General features: G+C 38.7%; 1 protein-coding gene across 1 annotated transcript in view; it reads left to right on the top strand.

The window, feature by feature from the left end:
* Positions 1-22,352, top strand: part of ITGA8 (integrin subunit alpha 8) — a 174,666-nt gene that overhangs the window by 108,271 nt on the left and 44,043 nt on the right. The window contains exons 18-23 of the mRNA XM_044227132.1: positions 426-563; positions 939-1,006; positions 2,853-3,000; positions 8,204-8,296; positions 13,182-13,261; positions 18,853-18,933. Of these exons, the coding sequence (XP_044083067.1) occupies positions 426-563; positions 939-1,006; positions 2,853-3,000; positions 8,204-8,296; positions 13,182-13,261; positions 18,853-18,933 (608 nt within the window). The remainder of the gene's footprint in view (positions 1-425; positions 564-938; positions 1,007-2,852; positions 3,001-8,203; positions 8,297-13,181; positions 13,262-18,852; positions 18,934-22,352) is intronic.

Here is a 22,352-nt window from a genome sequence, read left to right as displayed (position 1 = left end):
TGAGGGAGTTCAAGGGTGCTAAAGGTGTTTTGAAGTTTACGCAAACTTAAAGAAATGACGAGAGGGGGAGAATCAAGATGTTTTCTCCCCCTGAGCCCAATTCACAAAACCTTCCATGACATTTATTCCATATATAAGTACAGTTGTTTTCCTTTGCAATTTGACTCATCTATGTGGGAACCTGAAGATTGCCTCTTGAAGCATGTACTTCCATGATGCCTCAGCCCTAAACGATTTCATCCCTGAACATGTATTAATTAATTAAGCTGCCTACTGTATCGCACACGAACCTAAGCCGGCTGCCATGATAATCACCTGATCATTCACTTCCACTGGCTGAAGTCAAATGTCTCCTGCCTTTCACAGACTAACATCTTGTAGCTATTTCCTGGAGCCTACCTTGAGTGTATGATTATTTTCCCTAGGATGAAACTGAATTCCGAGATAAATTATCTCCAATCAACATTAGCTTGAATTACAGTTTGGATGAATCCACCTTTAAAGAAGGCTTGGAAGTGAAACCGATATTGAATTACTACAGGGAAAACACTGTGACCCAACAGGTAGGTCCCTGACAACCCTGGATGGTTGATTCCCAGTCAGGCCCTGGGCAACGCTCCTGTGACCTTAAGACCAAACCCAGCCACTTTTGTCTGCATTCCTGCACACCAACAAGCAATACAGTCTGTGATTCTCCAAACACGGCCAGAGTGGCCTCCTTTAGGGACACCGCAGAATGAATGAGAATCAGGCCATTATGTCAATTTGGCTGTTTTGAGAGATCACTGCCTCAGCTAGGGTGTCTAGTGGGGCAGAAGCATGCTGAGCGAAATGAAGGCTTTGGTTTAATTTGTGGACTTGTTCATACTTTTCAAAAAAAAAAAGGATGCGATTCAGGTTTTCCCAGATTATTCCTGACGGCTGTTTGCACAACACAGGCTCACATCCTCGTGGATTGTGGAGAAGACAACGTGTGCATTCCTGACTTGAAGCTGTCAGCTAGACCGTAAGTTTAAATAAATAAACCTGTACACTTTATCTAATGGAATACAGGTGTTTATTTAAAGCTTCTCTGGAGAAAGTATATACTTCCAACTACTAATACTACTACTACTACTACAAAAAAAAATACTTTGCATGAAATTCTTGAGCTTGGCTACACTTTTGTTTAGCCTGTGTTTTAGGTCAGTTCTTTGTCACTGGTGTCAACCGACACACCCTAAGATGTTTGCCATTTTTCAGCAAAAGTAGGGGGAAAAAGTGCTTGTTCAAAGTGAACTTCTCCTGGGGGTTGGTGATTCAGGTTGTCCTCAGTCCTGGGAGCAGGAGACTCAGGCTGGTTCTAGCTATACCTAACCCAAACCAGCTTTTGCAGCACCTCATGACTCAGAATCATCCTTAAAATTGCCAAAATGAAATTGATTTTTTTAATTTTCTGGAAAAAAATTAATGGCATTCTGTGGAGTAAAGCAGAAGGTGTCCCAAAATCAAATTAAGAATCTAAGGCCTGGGGCACCTGCGTGGCTCAGTGGGTTAAAGCCTCTGCCTTCGGCTCAGGTCATGATCCCGGGGCTCTGGGATCGAGCCCCACATCGGGCTGACTGCTCAGCAGGGAGCCTGCTTCCTTTTCTCTCTGCCTGCCTCTCTGTCTACTTGTGATCTCTGTCTGTCAAATAAATAAATAAAAATCTTAAAAAAAAAAAGAATCTAAATCCTTCGGGGCATCTGAGTGGCTCAGTGGGTTAAGCATCTGCCTTTGGCTCAGATCATGATCCCTGGGTCCTGGGACGGAGACCAGTATCAGGTCTCCTTGCTCAGCAGGGAGTCTGCTTCTCCCTCTCCTTCTGCCCTTCTGCCCCTCCTCCCTGTTCATGTTCTCTTTCTCTCACCCTCCCTTTCTCTCTGAATAAATAAAAAAAAATCTTTACAAAACAAAACCCCCCCAAAAAAAAACAAAAAAAAAGGAAAGAATCAAAGGGCTTCCCAGTTGCCTGCAATGGGGAGTCCCCAGTCTAACACTGGTAACTGGTCTACATTTTGTTATGGAAAGAAATGAGACCAAGATAAAACATCCTCTGTGGGGAAAAACAGATTCATGCTCCTCACCCCCAACACACCCAAAGTCGATCCCACTGCCAGTGTTTGAAATCTGCTTGGCAACCTGTCAGGGGATTTTTTTCCCCTGAACTTCCCAATTTAGCCAGTATCCAAGGCAATAGCTTTGATTAAGGGTCGAAAGTGGCAAAGGCATTTCCAAATGTTGGCTCAGTTTGAGGTTTGGAGAGAATTTCCTCAAAATCCTCAATCAGCTATTCGATATCTTATTTTACCTGCCTCTTTCTTCCCTCTTACGGCTCACTGGGCATTCACACCACCCTCCCTTGTTCGTTTCCAAAAAGTCTCTCCCTTTTTTCCCATTGTTCATCTTCTTCCTGTTGGGTGTGTTCAGTGATGTCCCAGAGCTGCCTCATCCTGGCTTGTGAGCCAGGTGTCAAATTTCCTGGAAGTTTTGCTGGCAGATGAAGTAGGACAGTAGCCTGAAATTGACCACAGTGGGAAGATTTACACCACTGGAATCAGCAAACGAAGATTTCAGAAATTGAAATCAGCTACAAGTTGGTACCCCTCCCCTGCCCTTTTTTGAGAGCTTGTTGTTAAATATTACCAGGATGTTTTCCTGCCCTAGAGATGCCATTCTCTCAGTTCTTCTTACCAGCTCCTCATGAAGAACTATCTTCTTGTCCAAGTCTTATATTCCCACATCTTTCTCCTTTTCTTCCTAGTCTTTAAATAAAGTAACTATGAATCCAGAGAAATATGTTACCTAATATTCGCTTTAAACTGCATTTTAGAGATAAGAATCAGGTCATCATTGGAGATGAAAATCATCTTACGCTCATGATCAATGCTAGAAATGAAGGAGAAGGTGCCTATGAAGCTGAACTCTTTGTGATGATACCAGAAGAGGCAGACTATGTTGGGATTGAACGCAGCAACAAGGTAATGCCTTGCCCAATATTCAGAGTAGAAAAGAGCTAGTTATATATTTGAAGTCAAATCGATGTTAAGTCGAGCCATCTTAGCTGAGACTTTCTTCCCAAATAAAGGAGGACGAAATGGCACCTTACTTTGATCATCATAATAGCAATGAGCCAGGAAGGGGAGTGGTCTTAAGCAGTATTCGAATCTTTCTTGGCCATAGTGCAGAGATAAATTGGCCAAAGATGGAGAGCTGAAGCAAGGAAGAGAATACAACTGGCTGAAGGAGAAGCTCGCTAATGCGACCTATGGGTTGATTCCCCTGCTAACTCCCACCCTCGCTGGCTATTTTCGGACCTTTGTTTTTAGTTCCTTTGCACTTCAAGCAGGTCCCAGGAGGTCTGGTTTTCATTATTGCTTAGGAGGAAGGTCCAACCAGTCCCAGCTGAGCACTGATAACAGCCTAGACAGGCAGTGGAAAGGAAACATTCATTTTTTTCCCCTTCGTGGCCCACCTTTTTGGGCCTGGGACCAAGAAAAGCCAGGTCTTCATCATTTGTCGGTCGGGCAATGCCACCATTTATTAAACTGACAGCCATGTTTTTTAATGATCTTTCCTTATCAGACCATGAATCTTCCTACTCGGGGCATTCTAAGGGTTCTGCTGTATTTTTAACCACTTGGTCTTAAAAGCCATTATAAATACACTGCAGGATAACAGAGAGTTCCTTGTCTTGAGAAATGGGGAAGAGACCCAGCTGAACACCCTTTCATGGGAGCCAGGCACGATGGGACTCCCCTTCAGGAATTGCTGATGGGTTTGCTCCTTTAACTACGATTTGTTAACTGTCTGCTAGTTGCCAAATACCACAGACTCTGAGGAGTTTGAGCATTCGAATGACTAAATAATTCAATGAAGAATAATTCCCCTAAAGAGACGTTAGCAAATTGCTGTGACGTTGATACTTTATGGGCATTAAAAAATGTAAGGAATGTAAAATTCTCTACTTACACCTCTACTCTTGTAGTTTATCTGTTGGTTAAATTATCTTCTTAGTAAAAAAATAAATCCAGGTGAGTAATAATCATGTATCTTTGGCAGTCATAAAAATCACAAGTTTCTGTTGCAGATTTGTAGAAAAATATCACCTATACCCACTCACATGCAAATACCATATAAACAAACAAAAAAGTTCAAGTATGTTATTTTTTTAAATATTCCAGGGCTCTACTCCTATTTTCATTTGATTCCTTCATGACCCTCCACCCCTGACTTCATGAAACAAAGCATCTATTCTAAAATGTTCTTTTAGCAAAACATCCAGTTTACTGTTCACTTTGTTGTGTGGAAAATACTGGAGAACCTTTATCACTTCTATCTTTGGCTGTAAACATTACAACAGACATTATCCATAATCTCAAAGAAGTCTTTAACTATTTTTCTTCCATCAGTTTCCCTTGGGCAGAGATTTTGCTCAGTCTATGAATTTCACATGACTAAGCCACATTCTAATTTATTTTTGTTTTGTTTTGTTTTTAAGCAGTTTGAGATTTGTGTATTTTTTATTTAAACGCAGTTCAAGGTTTTTTTCTTTTCTCTTTTTTTTTAGACATTTTTCTCCAGGGGGAAACATATTAGGATTATCTGATTGTAAGTTTTGTTATTCTTTTGCTGAAAACTTCATCTTTTTGAAAATATAGATGCTGACCATCTTTCTCTCGAAACCTTCACTGAGCCAGACTTCATACTTCCCTTTGGTGACATTTTCTAAATTCTTCTAAGAATAAGGGCCTATGTACTTTATATTATGATTCTTATTGATATTATTACTGTTGTAAAATATACACAATATAAAATTTTACCATTTGGGCCACTTTTTAAATGTGCGGTTCAGTGACATTAAGTACACCCACATTCTGGTGCAACACCCAGCACAGAACTTTTTCGTCTTACCAGATGGAGACCCTGTACTCCATCTACACCCAACACTAAGTCCCTCTTCCTCCAGCCCCTGGTAAGCACAATTCTACTTCCTGTCGATGAACTTGGCTATTTAGGAGACCTCCCATACTGCATTCCTCTGCCTCATACCCACCTCCCGGCCAGCGTGTCCAGAACTAGGCTTGTCATCTTCCCACACTCGCTTCTCCCCCACTCCCTTTTCCTGTCCCAGAGGACCAGTAACCACCTTGTTTCTGCAGCCCACTCGGTCCCAGACTCTCCAGTTCATCTCCTCTCTCCACCTAACCACCACTCTCACTGCCTTCCTCTGAGCTGATGTGATCTTTTGCTGAGATGACAACAGTCTCCTAACTCATCTCCCCCACTTGCCTGCCTTTGCTCTGCTCCCCAGAGGGGTAGTCGTCTCCCTTTCCTTTGCAAATCTGACCCTATCTCTTCTTGCTAAAAAACCCCATTGCTTTTAGGATAGTATCCAAATCCCTTCATAACTACAAGGACCTCAATTCTATCACTCCTGTTCACCCCTTTAGCCTCATCACCTGGCTTCCAGTCCTTCCTTTATCCCACACCCTAAATTCCAGCAGGACTGACTTTGTCTCCTGTTTCTGTAATACCCACGTGCTCTCTTGCCACAGAGACTGTAGCTGCTGTTCCTTCTCTCTCATGCACCAACTCCACTCCCTCCTCCCCCTTATCGAGTTTCCTTCTTTCTCTTTATCCTTCAGACCTCATCTGGGTCATGATTGAAGCTGCAGACATTTATTGAGCAATTGAGATGGGCTGGGCACTGCTCTGAGATCTTATATGGATTTAATTTACTTAATCCTCATAACAGCCTTATAGAGAAACAGCAAGTCTGTCGGTATGCCCTACTTTAGAGACAAGGAGAAATTCAGCAACATGCCCAAGGTTACACAGCTAGTAGGTAGCAGAAGTGAGACTCACACATCCACTGTTAGGTCTGACCCCGGGCTCTGAATCACTGATCTGCACTGCCCAGCTTTGATGTCCCTTCTTTCAGGTGGGGCTTTTCTGGTCCTTAAATCTAGGTGCTTAACCTCCCCTATCACTATGACGCTCTCCTATCATAAAATTCAAACTATACTGATTAGGTTTCCATTCCTTGTTACAATTGCTTGTGATTACTTATTACAATTGTTAGGCTCATTGGAAATTCACTGAGGACAAGGGATCTTTTTATCAATGGTTGGCAAACAGCAGGTACACAGTAAATATTTTTAGTGAATGAATACTATCTTAAGAGCTATAAATGGATTAGAGCAGGAGTGTCCCTGGAATAGCTAAGGAAAATAATCTAGAAATATCTAGAAAAACAATCATTGTTTCACTCCGGGAAAGGAAATGAAGGTTAAAAAAAGAAAAAGAGTGGGAGGTTCTGGGGTAAGAAAAGATCTTTGATTGATGTGAAAAAAAAGTTATTTCTAGGAAGTTGAAAAAAATGTACATATAACTTTTAACCTTTAGATAAGATAAAATATTTACTATAGAAACTAAGTCCTTGAATTATATTTAAAAGACTCGTGGACATTTTGAAAAGATTTTGCTGGGTTCTTTTTTCTGTTTTCAGGACTGAGTTAATAATTCGAACACAAAATTCTTTCTGTGCAATTAGGGTTAGTTACAGATCCTTAAGTATTTATACATTCTAATTCTACCTTCCAGAGGAGAGAGTATTACCAGGTTTTTGAAACTATGTTTCTTAGCTGCTTAGGATATCATTCAGCTTATTTGGAAAGAGCAGGTATTAAATTGCCTCTAGATACCAGTCATTCAGTCTTTCTTATGAGTGGACATGCCTCCCTTGTTGATTACAGGAGGGAGGATTTTATAGTTACTTGGGTTTCTGTCTGTGTCATTTCAGACTCTCTCAGGAAGTAGTATGAACTACTTCTGCTCTGTGTCTACCATTTGCTACTTTGTGCCCAGCACTGTCCTAGGCATTAGGAATAGAACAGATACAACCCACCCCCCCACACCCCCCCCAGCACACTGCCCCCCCCTCGTTCCCCTGAAGTTAATTTTCTCAAAGCATATGATTTACTCAGAAAATTCCTTACCTGGATGTGTTTTCTTGGCACTTCTTTGTTTTGGTGTTGGATCTTAGTTTTTCTGAATTAAGTGGAAAGAATGGAATGGAGGATGGTTTCTGAAACTTATGTGAAAAGTCACATTACTTCCTTAGATGAAATTTCAGTAGAGCTGACAGATGGACCAATGGTCCTCATATTCAGAACTCTCTTCCTTGGACCTCTCCTGGGGCAGAAATTCCCAAAATGATGCTCCTTTGTGAAAGTCTTCATATTGCAAGTTTATCTCTGAGAATAGAAAGATGGGTCATACATTAGTGGCTCTTAATAAATGAGGGGGAAATAATGGGTGGACATTCGTAGCTATTGCCAAAGGTGGAGCAGGGCCATAGGCACATTAGGTTTTGACAAATGGAAAGGGGCTCAGGGTGGAGAGCAGGTATGGATTTCAAGGTGGCTGGGGTAGCATGAAGACAAGAGGTAGAGCTGGAGTGGAGGGAAGGAGTTCAAAGATAAAGTTCCTTTACTTCTCCCTCTTGTCAGGTGTAACCTTGATAACTTGTCCAGCACACAGTTCTAAATACCTCTCCAAACTTGAGTTTTTATACTTTCTAATGAAAATAGGACATAGGGGGAAGAAGGGAGACCGGAAGCCCTGGGTAAACATCAAAGTATTCTCTCTTCCCATCTGAAGTATTTAGAGGATGGAACTAAGATTGATAGTGTGTAATCTCAAACTGGGACCATGGTGTGTAAGAATTTGTGTTCAGAACGGATCCCTTACAAATGCTCCTTGCGTCATACAGTATCCTCTATTAATACCTGTCTATTAATACCCGTCATTTCATTTATTGTAAGAATAAATTTGTTCAGTGATCTTTACTTATCTGTGATCTTTAAGGCCCAAATTTAACATTAACAATAGTGAAAATATTTCTAAAATGTTCCTTGTTTTATATAGTAAGCATTTTTCTCCTCAGGGAAACACATTAACTATGTTTACCAATCCAATTTCTTCTTATAATAAAAATTTGATTTTTTTTTCTCTCAAGTTTCTCTTCTGAGTTAATGGTCACACATGGATTCTTGGGCACAGTTGCCCACACAGGTGTTTGAAATCAAGAGAAGCTTCCCGGCCCACCGCATTGCCTTTGGGACAGGATATAACTTATTTGCCCCCTGAGCTCTACGCTGGTGTTCTTTCCCATTGCAGGGGCTGCGACCACTGAGCTGTGAATACAAGATGGAAAATATAACCAGGATGGTGGTGTGTGACCTTGGGAACCCTATGGTGGCTGGAACAAATGTAAGAGAAAACCAGAAGCCCTTACTAAGTTCTAATTGAATTTTAAAGAGAGCTAGTACAAAGCTCCCCAATTAGTACTCAGCAGGTTAGCACCTGGCAACTAAAACAAATTGGGCAGGAAATTACCAGGGTGGTGAACTGAGCATTATATCCTATACAGAGCAGGGACTCTGAGGTTAAAAACACAAAAAGATGAAGACTTTTATATGCTTTCTCTTTTGACTTTACTCTTGTCTTTTAGATGCTTTATGAAGATATTTTTGCTACACATTTTTTCTTGGGATATTTTTTCTTCAAATGTCATTGCAATTTTTTTCTTTGTATTCAGTAAAGGACTTAAAAAATAACATAATTAAAGTTTTTAGCAAAGATGATTAAGCTTCTATTTTTGATATGCCTCCCATATGGATATCATTCATAGCATTTTTATATTAAAATGTTACTATAACCCAGCTTTTGAGTTAGTTTTGCCCGGTCTATATTTTCCATGCACTTTAATTGAAGAATAATACAGAAAATTGAAGCAAGAGAAACAAAAGAGTTAATAATGATCTATAACGTGCTTTTGATAGAATAAGGACATGTTTTTCTTCTTTTTCTTTGTTTCCAGATTTAGGAAATTTTCATTCAGGATTACTTGTGGACAATAAGTTTATTTTATTCAAAAGCCATTTAAATACACATAGTAACTTCTTGTAATAAATATCTCAGTGGGAATACTTATTATGAAGTCATAACTCAGAAAAAAATTCTGAAATCTGCAAATACTGCATAATTAAATGTTACATAAACTAAACCTACATAGCTCTGTTTTAAAATAAATAGTTATGATTATCAGTAAAGTGGCCTATTTGAAAAAAAATTATAAAAATTTATAATTGCATAGGTTTTTATTAGAATAGCTTTCCAAAGTATATTCCAAAGAGTACTGATCCCTTGAAATAAGGCTTTAAATGAGTTCTGTGGTCACTGCTGAGTATCATATCTGCCTTTGGGGCAATCAGGTGCACTTTTACATTTTAAAGATGCTGAGCAGTCCTTCAATAAATAAACCTTTTAACCCATGATCTCTCACACTTATTTGAGCATTTGAAACTATCAAGAAATATCTATTCTGAATTCATACTTTAGGGTATTGTGCTAGAATAATATTTTTGCTTTTCTATACCCTAATAAACTCTATTCCACTGATCCCAGATATTTACAAAGTGTGCCAAGCTATAGTCTAGTAAACTCACTTGCTGGGTCAAAAAAAAAGTAAATATTTAAATGCAAGATAAAATTTTATAAGTAGATTTTTATTAGCTAACATGAACTGATTGCCCTCTGTGTTACAAACCCATCACTGGATTTTTTTTTTATGTTATCTCATTTAAATTTTCAAAGCCAACAATCCCATGAGCTAAGTATTTCTTTTTTGTTATAGATGAAGAAACTGAGAAATGTCAAATAAATTTCCCAAAGTCACACAGGTAATGAATGACAAAACCAAGGCTTAAACCAGGACTGAACACAAAGTCCTTGTTCTATCCAGTCTGCAAAATTTGGAAAAGTACTTGGATAAAAACTAATGAATAACAGATGAGTTGAGATTTTTAAATGAAGCCATGAAATATAGAATGGGGTTTCTAAGCTAAGAAGTTAGAACATTTTTCATTTGAATCCTTTTATCTAAAAACTCTAAGTCCTTTTAGTAGTTTCCAAGGAAAATCCAACCACCAAGTTTGGTGTGAAAGAGGTCTACCCAAGGCCAAAAAGGAGGAAATTGACATGGTAACAACAGTGTTTGCATCTAGAGGTGACCAGGCACTCATTCCTTTTTCAGTAATAAAAATGTTAAATGTAAACCAGAAGTCATCTAAGATCATTAATAACTAAGAATAATCTTGGGAAAAAAAATTGTCCACTGGTGACATTCTAAGTGGAGGGTAAAAATGGCAGTGTGGTCTTAACCACAAATGTGTTTATATGACAGGATGTCAATCCATTTTACCAGCAAATAATTTTGGGGAGTCAAGGAAGTAAATTGTTTGTATTCATTTATCTGTGAGGTCTATAGTGGAAGAAACCTAATAGCTTTCTTATCTCACCCTTTAATGCCCTTAAATACATCACATTTTTATTGCATTCTGTTTTGTTACAAAACATTTTGATTTATTTACTTCTTCATTTTGTATTTAAAAAAATAGTCTTAGTGGATTGTAGTAAAATTCTAAATGTAAAAGCAGCCCTAAATATTAAAAAGCATATAAATTACCAGGTCCATTTATTTCAGTCCCAGTATTTTTAAAAAAATAATTTTCAAGTCACTTTTTATTTTAATTTAATAAAACATTCAAGGCAGGGCACCTGGGTGGCTCAGTTGGTTAAGCATCTGCCTTCGGTTCAGTTCATAATCCCCGGCTCCTGGGTCAAGTCCAGCATAACATGAGGCTCCCTGCTCCTCAAGGGGCCTGCTTATCTCCTTCCCTTGGCCTCTTGCTCCCCCTGCTTGTGCCCTCTCCCTGGCAAATAAATAAATAAAATCTTAAAAAAAAACAAAAAACAAAAAACAAAAAAAAACCTCAAGGTAATATTCAGAAGTATTACTTCTGATTTTTAAGTAGTGATGTCATTTTTGTATAATATCTATAGTGATATAAAATGTATGCCAATAGGACTAATAAAAACTTGCAAAATCTCTCCATCAGGAAATCTTTCAATCCAAAAAGTAGTGATTCCATAAAGGCTCTTTAGAATCAGTGCCCAGAGATCTAGTGTTTGATTCTTTGAAAACACACGGGTCTCTTACTGATATGAAATTGTCATATCATCATCATTGTATTATCCTGTCCCAGGATGACTTGTTCTATAATGAACACCAACATTAGCCAGGCTTCTCCACAATACAGTAAGATCCCCATCACTGGAACTGGGCAAACAATAGCACACTCTCTCATATCATTCTTTCAGCCATTTTTATTGTACCCCTTCTGTATGCCTGATGGTAAGCTAGAGTCTCACAATATCAAGATGAAAATATACAATCCCCATTCAAAAAGAAACTCAAGGGACGCCTGGGTGGCGCAGTTGGTTGGACGACTGCCTTCGGCTCAGGGCGTGATCCTGGAGTCCCGGGATCGAGTCCCACATCAGGCTCCCAGCTCCATGGGGAGTCTGCTTCGCTCTCTGACCTTCTCCTCGCTCATGCTCTCTCTCACACTCTCTCTGTCTCAAATAAATAAATAAAATCTTTAAAAAAAAAAAAAAAAGAAAGAAACTCAAAAGTAGCAATATCAGAGGTTGAATGATAGGAGAGTAACAAAGAAGGAGATAGGGAATAAAGAGAAAATTTCTGCCTGACCTGGCCTGTGGGATCAGACAGTATATTGCAGGAGGATCTCTTGTCCTGATTTTTGAAGCATGAGTAGAACCTCTTCAAGTAGAAAAAGTAGGAAAAGTTTTAAGAGGTTTCCAAAGAAGAGAGAAGTTTATGGGCAAAGTCCCCGGGGTCTGACTGAAAATCACACATTTGTTAATATAAAGGAATTCATCATGGCTTCGGCATAAGGATGTATGGGCTTAAAAATTAGACACACCTGGGCTTAAATCCCAGCTTTGCCATTTAACAGTTGTGAAACCTGGACGAGTCACAGTGAAATGGAGAATCCCCATGTTTAGGACTATTTGGAGCAGTGCAATTATATGACGCTACTAGGGAAGTTCCTGGCTTGTAGCACAATCAGTAAGGGCTAGTGAAATAATGATGATTTATGATAAAAAAGAAGGTCTGTTATTTTTTAATTTTTTTTATTTTTTATAAACATATAATGTATTACTAGCCCCAGGGGTACAGGTCTGTGAATCACCAGGTTTACACCTGAAGGTCTCTTATTAGTTCATATTATTACTGGTTCATATTAACATGAGTTATTAATCACTGATTTTATTTTTACAGCATAGTGGTCAAGAGTACAGGTCCTGGAGTCAGTTTGTAGGAATTTCAATTCCAACTCTACAATTCATTTACTGTGCACCTGGAGGAAGGCACTTGAACACCCTAATTCTCACATTACTGCTCGACAGTAAAATGTCAGGAATCGCAATACCTACCTGTGGGGTGGTTGTCATGATTATGTAAGACAAGGCATGTAAGGCTTAGCACAGTACATGGGAGAGTAAGTCATATAATTACCTAGCTCTTATTTTTACTTCCTTATTTATATTATCGTTGGATGTTTCCCATTTTAAAACTTTCCCAAAGTATTAAAAATGTGTCCTCAAGTTAAGAAAATAGTAAGAGCAGGTTCAAAACTTTAGAAAATAAAGGTGGAAAAAACAATCCCTGCACTCATAACCTTAACATAACCATAGAATGTTATCCTGGTATATTTTCTTACCATATACCCTCACTCCTGAACAGTAATTTCTCCATCGATGAACTTTTAAAACACTAGGTAAAACACGTTGCACATACAACTGTGTAACCAGTTTCTTTATGGGTCATCATTACATTAGAAGCATTTTCCACATATTTGCATAGGCTTTGCAGGCATAATTTCAATGATCACCTAAATGTGCATGAAACATAAGCATTAGAGCTTTCCAAATCAAGCGTCGCTTGTATATTTAGGTTGCTTTTAATTTAGCACATAGGAAGGCAGCCAGAGAAGAGTCTGTACAGGGCTAAATGAAGGGAAGGAAATAAACATATAGGGACTTGAATTGTCTGGGTCCCGCAGTCTTGGCTGCATGACTTCCTCTCAACAATCCAGGTGGAAGCAGAGAAAAGGACAGTAATCTCGGGTGGGGATTTGCAAGGATGACTTAAAAAAGATTTTTATGCTGTGTAGGAAGTCCCTCCCTGTCATAAACTTAGTGTCTTCTGATTTTTTTTTTCTTCTAGTATTCTCTGGGCCTCAGATTTGCTGTTCCACGTCTTGAGAAAACAAACATGAGCATTAACTTCGATCTCCAAATCAGAAGGTTAGATCTTTAAGTGCCTAAATGATGGTTAGCATTCAAGAGATCCACAGTGAAATGAATGACCACTCTTTAAGCTCCTTAACCTTAAAAGTTCTCCTGAAATTAGAACCCAGCTTCCACAGATCATTTTTTCCTTTGTTTCTGTTATTTCAGTTTTGTTATCTATTTATTTTTTTATTTATTCATTCATTATTTTTATTTATTTATTTTTTTTAAGAAAAGAGATTCATCTATAAACCAAGTCATTTCGGTAAAATTTCGTCCTGGGTACCCTCCCACCCTCACTTACCTCCATTTTTCCTCAGTCTGATTTGCTTTCCTTCTCCCACCCTTACCAGCACCCCTTCTATATACCTACCATGCTCTCACCTGGGGATCAGCTAATCCTTAAGGACAAAATTTTTGCAAAAAGCATAGGTTATACATTTGCAATCTTAAATCTAACTCTTCAAGAGTTAATGAGTCTCTGATAGTTTCCTTGTGAGCAGGTATAATCATATATTCATTCAGAGTCTTCCTTCCAGGCCTTCTCTGGTAACTCCAAGTCAAAGCATGTAAATAGCTACATCTTCTCCCTAAGACTGACCTTTTTCAGATATTCAAGAGCAACTGCTTTTTCACTGTCTATTCTGTTTGCTCCTTCATGGCTGAATATAATATTTAATGAGGATAAGACTTGTAGGGAGCAGTGTACATGAAAGCCCACTATGGACTTCAACCCATTAGCCAGGAATGGGATCAATTTAATGACTCCAGGCCAGTATTAAAAGAAAAGGAGATTGAATGAAATGTAATATATCAAAGTCCTGTTCATGAAATAATCCAATTAGATAAATGGAAATATGTATAGTAAGACACCCTGTGAAATGTATATATTTCTTTCATGGTTTGCAATTTTAAGTGTTTGAACAACATTGATATAAACAGCATATGCTTAGCATGGTGAACCCTTATTCTAACTAGAACACAACTCTGAAGTCAGTCTCTACAATTTGGTTCTCAAATACTAGTGTGCAGTGTGGCTCAATCTCACCTCCTGTCCTCTAAGAAGTGATTGGAGAGTGTTGACTTTGTGTAAAGGATTACTTTTTAATAGCTACTTTGATTGAAGGTTTTGAGTTTTTAAAAAGTATATAAACTCTCTAAGAATATAGCAGATTCTTCAAATCTACAACCTAGGTGGTTCAGTTAGTTAAGTAACTGACTCGGTTTTGGCTCAGTTCATGATCTCAGGGTCCTGACATAGCTCCACATTGGGCTCCATGCTGAGCATGGAGTCAGTTTGTGATTCTCTCTCCTTCTCCCTTTGCCCCTCCCACTCATGCTCTCTCTCTCAAATAAATAAACCTTCTTAAAAATTTTTTTAAAAATCTACAACCAATATTACAAACCAAATCCCCTAAATTTTATGATAGATTTCTAAGAAGGAAGGTTTTCTAACTTACCTTTGGTCTTTTCTGACCTTAACTGGGTATTGTTTTAACTTAACTTAATATTGTCTGCTAGAGATTTTTAAAAATTCTACCCATATTAGTGATATATGATAGTGATCAGTAATACAGAAGAATTAATTCTGTAATAGAATTTTATAAAAGTTTATTAAATCACTTCTGTGTATCGCTATAAGTGTATATTTTCCAAAAGTTTCAGGTAGTCCTAAGTATTTTCATTTGGAAAATATCTGTACATTTCAGAAAAAAAAAAAAAAAAGCAACGGCACTTCATAGTGAGGACCACCATCACTACAGGCAGGAGCCTGAAGTTTCTTTTCCTCGCCATCACTGTCTGTTACATTGGTCCTGCAATGGCATGAAGATAATCTATCATGAAATATAAGGCCCTTATTTAGGAAGAAAATGTGGTGCAAAGATGCAAAACAAATTTCCTGACACATCCTTCTTACTTTTGATTACACTTACAGGTAGTAGAATGAACACAACTAGTAATTCACTCAAGGAGCAAATGATGTTCTAAATGTCTTCCCCAAATCCATCCTGGAGATCATCATTCAAATAGTGAATTCAGCAATGAAATGCTAAATTTTATGGAAAATAGAAATGGTCACATTTTAACATCCCCCTGCATCTAAAAGAATGGGCCATGATTATATTCCATCCTTACATGCTATAGAAACTCATGACTATTTTAACATTATCCTGAAAAAAAAAATGCAGAAATGAAGAACCAGAGAGGCTATAGGCATATATAAAGTATCAAATTCCCAAAACAGACATTTCAGAGGTAAAAATGTTTGAGGATACCTAACACAGAGGTGAGCGTTTATCTACATGCTTTGTTGGCTGACTCCAAAGACATAAATAAGGATTTAATGGATGATTTGCTTTCAATTTAAATGTGTTAAAACCAAAAATAAATTAAACCAAATGCTCTGAAGTCTAAGTTCTCAAGCTTTTGATCACATTGACCACTGTTACCCACATTTAATACACTTTTCCACAAACAGAACCCAAAAGAGAAACAGGGCTTTATATATTAATAAACGTAAAATAGTTTATGTTACCAAATGTTTGCATTAAATGGTCTCTTCATGCTGTGACTGTGTGTGACATGTAAACACTCCCCTCCCTGAGTGCAGCGGGTCTCAGATCGCAATTCCCACATACAAATAGGTCTTCGTGATGTCATTGACATTGCTTCCTTGGCAGTGGTGAAATGAACATTGTATTGTATTTGCTGACATTCCAAAGGCCACAGAAAGCACAGAAGGAATGTTAGAAAATAGGAAAATGTTAGAAAATAGGAAACAGTAAGGAAAAAGAAAATAGCATCAGAACAATAAGTAAAAAACATGTTTATCCCTGGTACACGACATAGGGTGTAGCCGTGGAGAGGAAATCCATCATTCCTGCTTAGAGCTAGCACCGACAGCATAAATAGCTTAGCGTCCAGGGTGGTGATGGATTGCTCGTTTGAACGCAGCAGTGGTATTAGCAAGGGAGGTTTTTCCTTCCAGGAAAGAGGTCAAGGAAGCATCTAAGTTGTATATCAAGCCCAGTGCCTTTCTTACCAGGAGATGTTGTTGATCCCCCCAGTTGACTGCAGCACAAGTGTCACAACAAGGCTGTGTGACAGGATGATTACGATTAGCCAAACAGATCTAGTCTCCATGTCTGCCATTGCTCTCATTAACCTCTGCCAGCTTTGGATGAGACTTCTGTCTGGAGACGATTTCAGTGCCTCACACCTATTTACATTTTCAGGGTGTTGGGTGTAGGGACAGCTGTGTCCTTTCAACCACATGGAAACAAAATGCAATGGCATTATGGGACAGCTTAAATGAAACTTTTTTCCCTTGATTTTTATATCTGCTGCTGCAAAGCAGTGAGAACTAGAAAATTGAACCAAGTCTGGGTAACGTGTGGAACGATGAGACTTAAATTTCTAAACTAGAGTTTCCCGCCATGCATTTGGAACTAACTACACAATGTACGAGAAGGAGAATTACTTAATGACTTCTTGCTGGTTAGCAAGACAGTAAAATAAATAAATAAATAAAAATTTAAAAACCTCTTTAGTTGACTGATTTTCCCCAGATAGGATAATAATAAAGTGGCCGGGAAACTGGGGTTCAAACTTTGGTGAACAAGTCTCCCTAGGCTCATCACAAGGTTAGCCGTGATGCCCCATGACAGGAAATGAGCCTGACATTGGCCTGTTTATATCTTTTATGTGTGTTTGTGGTTTAAGTGCCCTTATCAGTATATACAATCAGACAAGACTTTTCAAAAGCATTGTGGGAACGATCCTGTCTCCTCCTCTGAAAGCCGACTCTTATCATCTCCCCTCCTGCCCCCACATTTGGAAAGCTTCAAAAGCTAGTCAGAACATACCCCATTACCACCACTGAAACGTGAAAGCTTATCCATTGAAACTGCGTGAAAAGTCAATGATGAAAAGAGGAGGCTTTCTCTTCTTAATGAGATCTGGAAATAAACATGACCCGTCCATGGTGGTGTGGCCACAGCTGTTTGCTGAAGGCTGCACTATCTTTGGGATATGAGGGTGACTCTAGGGAAAGCACAATGGGGTTCTAAAGGCAAATGGCATCTGCATTCAAAGCTCAGCTACTGGTCCAGCCTCTTGTGAGACCAAGTTTCATTTTCTTGACAACACTGGATGCTTAACAAGCATTTTTTAAAGATTAAATTTCATATGTAGGCGTACCTGGGTGGTTTGGTCAGTTAAGCTTCCGACTCTTGGTTCTGGCTCAGGTTGTGAACTCAGGGTCATGAGATGGAGCCCTGCCTCAGGCTCTGCACTCAGTATGCAATCAACTTGAGTTTCTCTCTCCCTCTCCCTCTGCTCCTCAACCCTCCCATGCTCTCTTTCTCTAAAATAAATAAATAAATCTTTTTAAAAAATTAAGTTTCATAGTAATTATATTTGCTTGAGAGAAAAAAAACAAGACTTAAAAATAATTTTGTCACTGTTCAAAGAAACATTATTAAACGCGTACCTTTTTTTTTCCAATTTATTTATTTTCAGAAAAACAGTATTCATTATTTTTTTCACCACACCTAGTGCTCCATGCAAGCTGTGCCCTCTATAATACCCACCACCTGGTACCCCAACCTCCCACCCCCCCCCGCCACTTCAAACCCCTCAGATTGTTTTTCAGAGTCCATAGTCTCTCATGGTTCAACTCCCCTTCCAATTTACCCCAAAGCACATACCCTCCCCAATGTCCATAACCCTACCCCCTTTCTCCCAACCCCCCTCCCCCCAACAACCCACAGTTTGTTTCGTGAGATTAAGAGTCACTTATGGTTTGTCTCCCTCCCTATCACATCTTGTTTCATGGGTTCTTCTCCTACCCACTTAAGCCCCCATGTTGCATCACCTTTTATTTTGAGATTCTTTATGCACTAGACAATATCTCTGTCATCTCCTAATTGTCTTGGCATGAGCTGCCAAAATTCCTGGGGTCTTACTTCTTCCTGCCATTGGCTATGCTTCTAATTCCCTCCCGCCCCCCACCTTAGCCAGCGAACGTGCAGTGAATGTACACTTATTTTAATATTACTTCAGAAATAAACCATAAGGAAGATAAATTTGCTGCCAAAACAATCTATGGTATGATGCATTCCAGAACCAAACACAAACGCTTTTTCCATTCTGTGCTGCTCTTGGATTATTCGTGCTAGTTCTCTTCTTTATTAGCATGGAGAATCAGGAGTTGACTGTGCCTTCCTTTCCCATTTAATGGGCGATGAACGTGATGCACAGAGAAGTTAAGGAATGTGTCCAAGGTAGAAACTGGAAAATGAGCTCAACTCACTGCTTTTTGGTTTAGCCACTGAAACAAAAAGCATTAGCTTTTCTAGATGTCTGTTGTGTTTTCAGATAAGATGTCTCCTTGTGGAAAGTTATTACATTACTCTTACTCATAGAGAATCTTAGCATTTCCATTTTCAAGTGGTTAGGATTTTATAGAATGGATACGGCATTGTTTTCTGAATGATTGTATTAGTAATGTTTGTTCTTTTGATCTACAGAATGTTTTTTATGATCGCATATTAAAATATGTTTGAAAAAATATATATTTAAATCATATTGTCACTGTGTTTTAGTTCCAATAAGGACAACCCAGACAGCAATTTTGTGAGCCTACAAATCAACATCACTGCTGTAGCTCAAGTAGAAATAAGAGGGTAAGTAAGAATCAAGATATTGTAGTAAGTATACTGTAATAACAGGTTTAATTATGAAAAAACACTAGTAAAAACTATATGGAATTTTCCTAATGCATTAGCAATCACAATTCACTTTGGTTATAAATTTTCATTCTTTTCTACCTATCATTAGACTTCCATTGAAAACTACAGTAAACCCTATCTGGTAATTAACTCAAAGGATATCAAAACGAGAGATCACTTTATTCCCCAAACTGACAGTTCAATAATCGGACTAGGAAGTCAGATAAACTTGACAAACTTGTGATTGCATGAAAGTCTCACTTATCCAGTAATTATTTCAGCATAATGAAAATTCAGCCTCACCATACCACATCTTGAGTTGAACAAATGGCCTAACTCTTAGATGTGAAGGTTGATGGGATCTACATTTTATGTATTTTTCTTTCTGTCCTATTCTTTGAAGAAGGTACCAATATGCAGTCATTTGAGAGACAGAAGGTCAATGGTCAAGGAAAAGGCTTAGAATGACTACCATCTTGGGAAATCCATGCCTGGAGGAAGAAAAAAATTAGAAATGTACTGTATATAGTTATCTTAGGCAAGTGTGGATTCCATTGATTTTATTGTAATTCTTATTTCTTCAGGACAAGGACTTGGCTAAAAACAGCAACTGGTATTCTGGGCTGAATTGTCATTGGGCTCCAGCAACCCCAGGTCCCTTTCCTTTTCCATAATTTTGAGTGGTTCCCACTCCTCCATAATGGCAACTAGAGCCACTGCAGTCCCAGCCCGTGGTCTCCATGCATTCTCTCACTGCTGCCCCCTGCTGCTCTCAATGGGGGAAGCCCTTCCTGAAGTCCTGGGACCAGTGAGGCTCCACCTAGTGGATTAGAGAAGAATAATAATACCTAGCTCGTATTTATCCTTCCATGTGCTACCCCAGCCCATTAGCACATTTTAATATGTACCAGTATCCTCACTGCACAGGTGAGGAAATTTTGACACAGGGGCTGAAGGCTACAAGCTAGGAAGTGGGGAGCTAGAATGCAAGTCAGGCAGCCTGTCTCCAGGTGCATCTTTATAAATTATTATGCTACGTAGCTTATAAGAGAATTCTTTGAAACTTATTTAGACAAAATCTTGTTTTGTTTATGCTTCTGTGATTTTTTTTTCACTCAAATAAACATTTTTGACATTCACCCACTTTAGGGCATTTGCCTATAGTCCATTCATTCTAATTGCAGAAATTTCATATGGTAAAGCTATACCATACTTATCCATTCTACTGGAATTTTCTTTTTCCTTTTTTACAAAATTCCTTGTACATATCTTCTGGTACACATGTGGAAGAATGTCAGAAGGGTACCTGCTTAGAGGCAGAATTTCAGGTTCAGACAGTGTAAACTTTTTAACTTTATTAAATAGTGCCAAACTATATTTCAAAGTAATTATACCTACCTCTTGTTCCACAAGACACAGAGGAAAGTTTTCACTGTTACACATTATTAACCAACTCACAAAACGGTTAAATTTTTCATTTTGAGCCAATCTGATGCATGAGAAATACTATCTGGGACGCCTGGGTGGCTCAGTTGGTTGGGCCGCTGCCTTCGGCTCGGGTCATGATCCCTGGTCCTGGGATTGAGTCCCGAGTCGGGCTTGTTGCTCAGCGAGAGGAGCCTGCTTCTCTCACTGCCTCTGCCTGCCTCTCTGCCTGCTTGTGTGTACTCTCTCTCTCTCTCTCTCTGGCAAATAAATAAAATCTTTTTTAAAAAAGAGGAATTCTATCTAACTGAAGGTTCAATTTGCTGTTCCCTGATTTCTAAACAAGACTGAGTAAGTTTTTCATGTGTTTGTTGTCTCTATTTCTCCCAAACTGGGTATTTCTACTCATTTCTTAGGACATATTTCTATGAAGAGACTTAATTTTTTCATATTAATTCATAGGAAGCAACTCTTCCCTATTTTAGAGTTGAGACACTAATCCTTTAACAAGTACACATGTTGCAAGTACCTTTTCATGGTCTGTGGGGTTTGGTGTGTGTGTGTTTGCGTGTGTGTGTGTGTGTGTGTGTGTCTTAAGTCAGGTTTATTGAAGAATAAATTATACATAGTAAAATTCTTTCTTTAGACTTTCGATTTGAAGGACTAAGACACCACAATGATGTTCAATGTAAATCAATTCTGTCACCACATAGCTTCTCATGCACATTTGTAGGTAACCCAGTCTCCTTCCCCAGGCTCTGTCAACTTTGATCTATCTCCTGTCACTATATCCTCAGAAAAATCATATAAATACACCCATACAGAATGTAGGTTTTTGAGTCTGGCTTCTTTCACTTGCATTTGAATACATCTGAAAAAACACCCATGTTCTTCCATGTATCGGTGGTCTGTTTCTTTTTATTGCTGAGCAGTATTCCACTCTACGGAAGGCCCCCAAATCATTCATCCATTCACAGGTTGATGATCCTGTGGGCTGTTTCCAGTTTGGGTCTCTTAATAATAAGCCTGCTATCCCAGCATTCACATAAGGTCTTTGTTGGGATATTTATTTTCACAAATGGAGTTGAGTTGTGTGGCAAGGGTATGTTTAACTTTATAAGAAATTGCCAAACACTGTTTCAAAGTGGCTGTGCCATTTCCATTTTGCATTCTTACCAGCGGAGTGTGAGTTCAGATGTGCTGTGCACTTGCCCACCTGGGCTTCAAGTTGATTTTTGTTAGTTTTTAGCCATTTAATTAACATTTTCTTTTCTTTCTTTTTTTTTTTTTTAGATTTACTTATTTGAGAGGGAGAGAGAGAGTGAGCCACTAAGGGAGAGGGAGAAGCAGATTCCCTGCTAACCAGGGGGCCCGCCAATGAGGCTCCAACCCAGGACCCTGGGATCATGAGTTGAGCCGAAGGCAGATGCTTTATGATTGAGCCATCCAGGAGCCCCTGGCTTATTATTTTCTAAATAGTGATGTTCAAAAAGCAAAAGTTTTTAATTTGTATGAAATCCAACTTTAAATATTTTATAATTTGTCCTCTCTCTCTTCCTAAAGTAAATAAATAAATTTTTAAAAATAAACAAACAAATAAATAAATATTTTATAGTTTGTACTCTTTTTGTCCCTTGTAAGAAAAGGTCTTCACTTTGCCCAGAGTCACAAGATTTTTTTCCCATGATTTCTCCTGCAAGTTTTGCAGTTTTACATTTTGGTCCATGATTATGTTAATATCTGTATCTGGTGTGAGGTAAGATCCAAGGTTCACTGTTGCATAAGAATATCCAGGTGCTGCTATGCTATTGGCTGAAAGACCATCCTTTCTCCACCGACTTACTTGACACCTCTAGCCATCTGTGAGGCTCTGCTTCAAGACCTTCCATTCTGTTCCATTGATCTGCATGTACAGTAAGTCCTGAAAGGCAAGCAGTATGCTGAGACCT

This window comes from Neovison vison, chromosome 12 (genome assembly GCF_020171115.1).
Source record: "Neovison vison isolate M4711 chromosome 12, ASM_NN_V1, whole genome shotgun sequence".
NCBI lineage: Eukaryota > Metazoa > Chordata > Mammalia > Carnivora > Mustelidae > Neogale > Neogale vison.
Note: the sequence above shows the minus strand (reverse complement) of the source record. Positions and strands in the feature narration are given on the sequence as shown.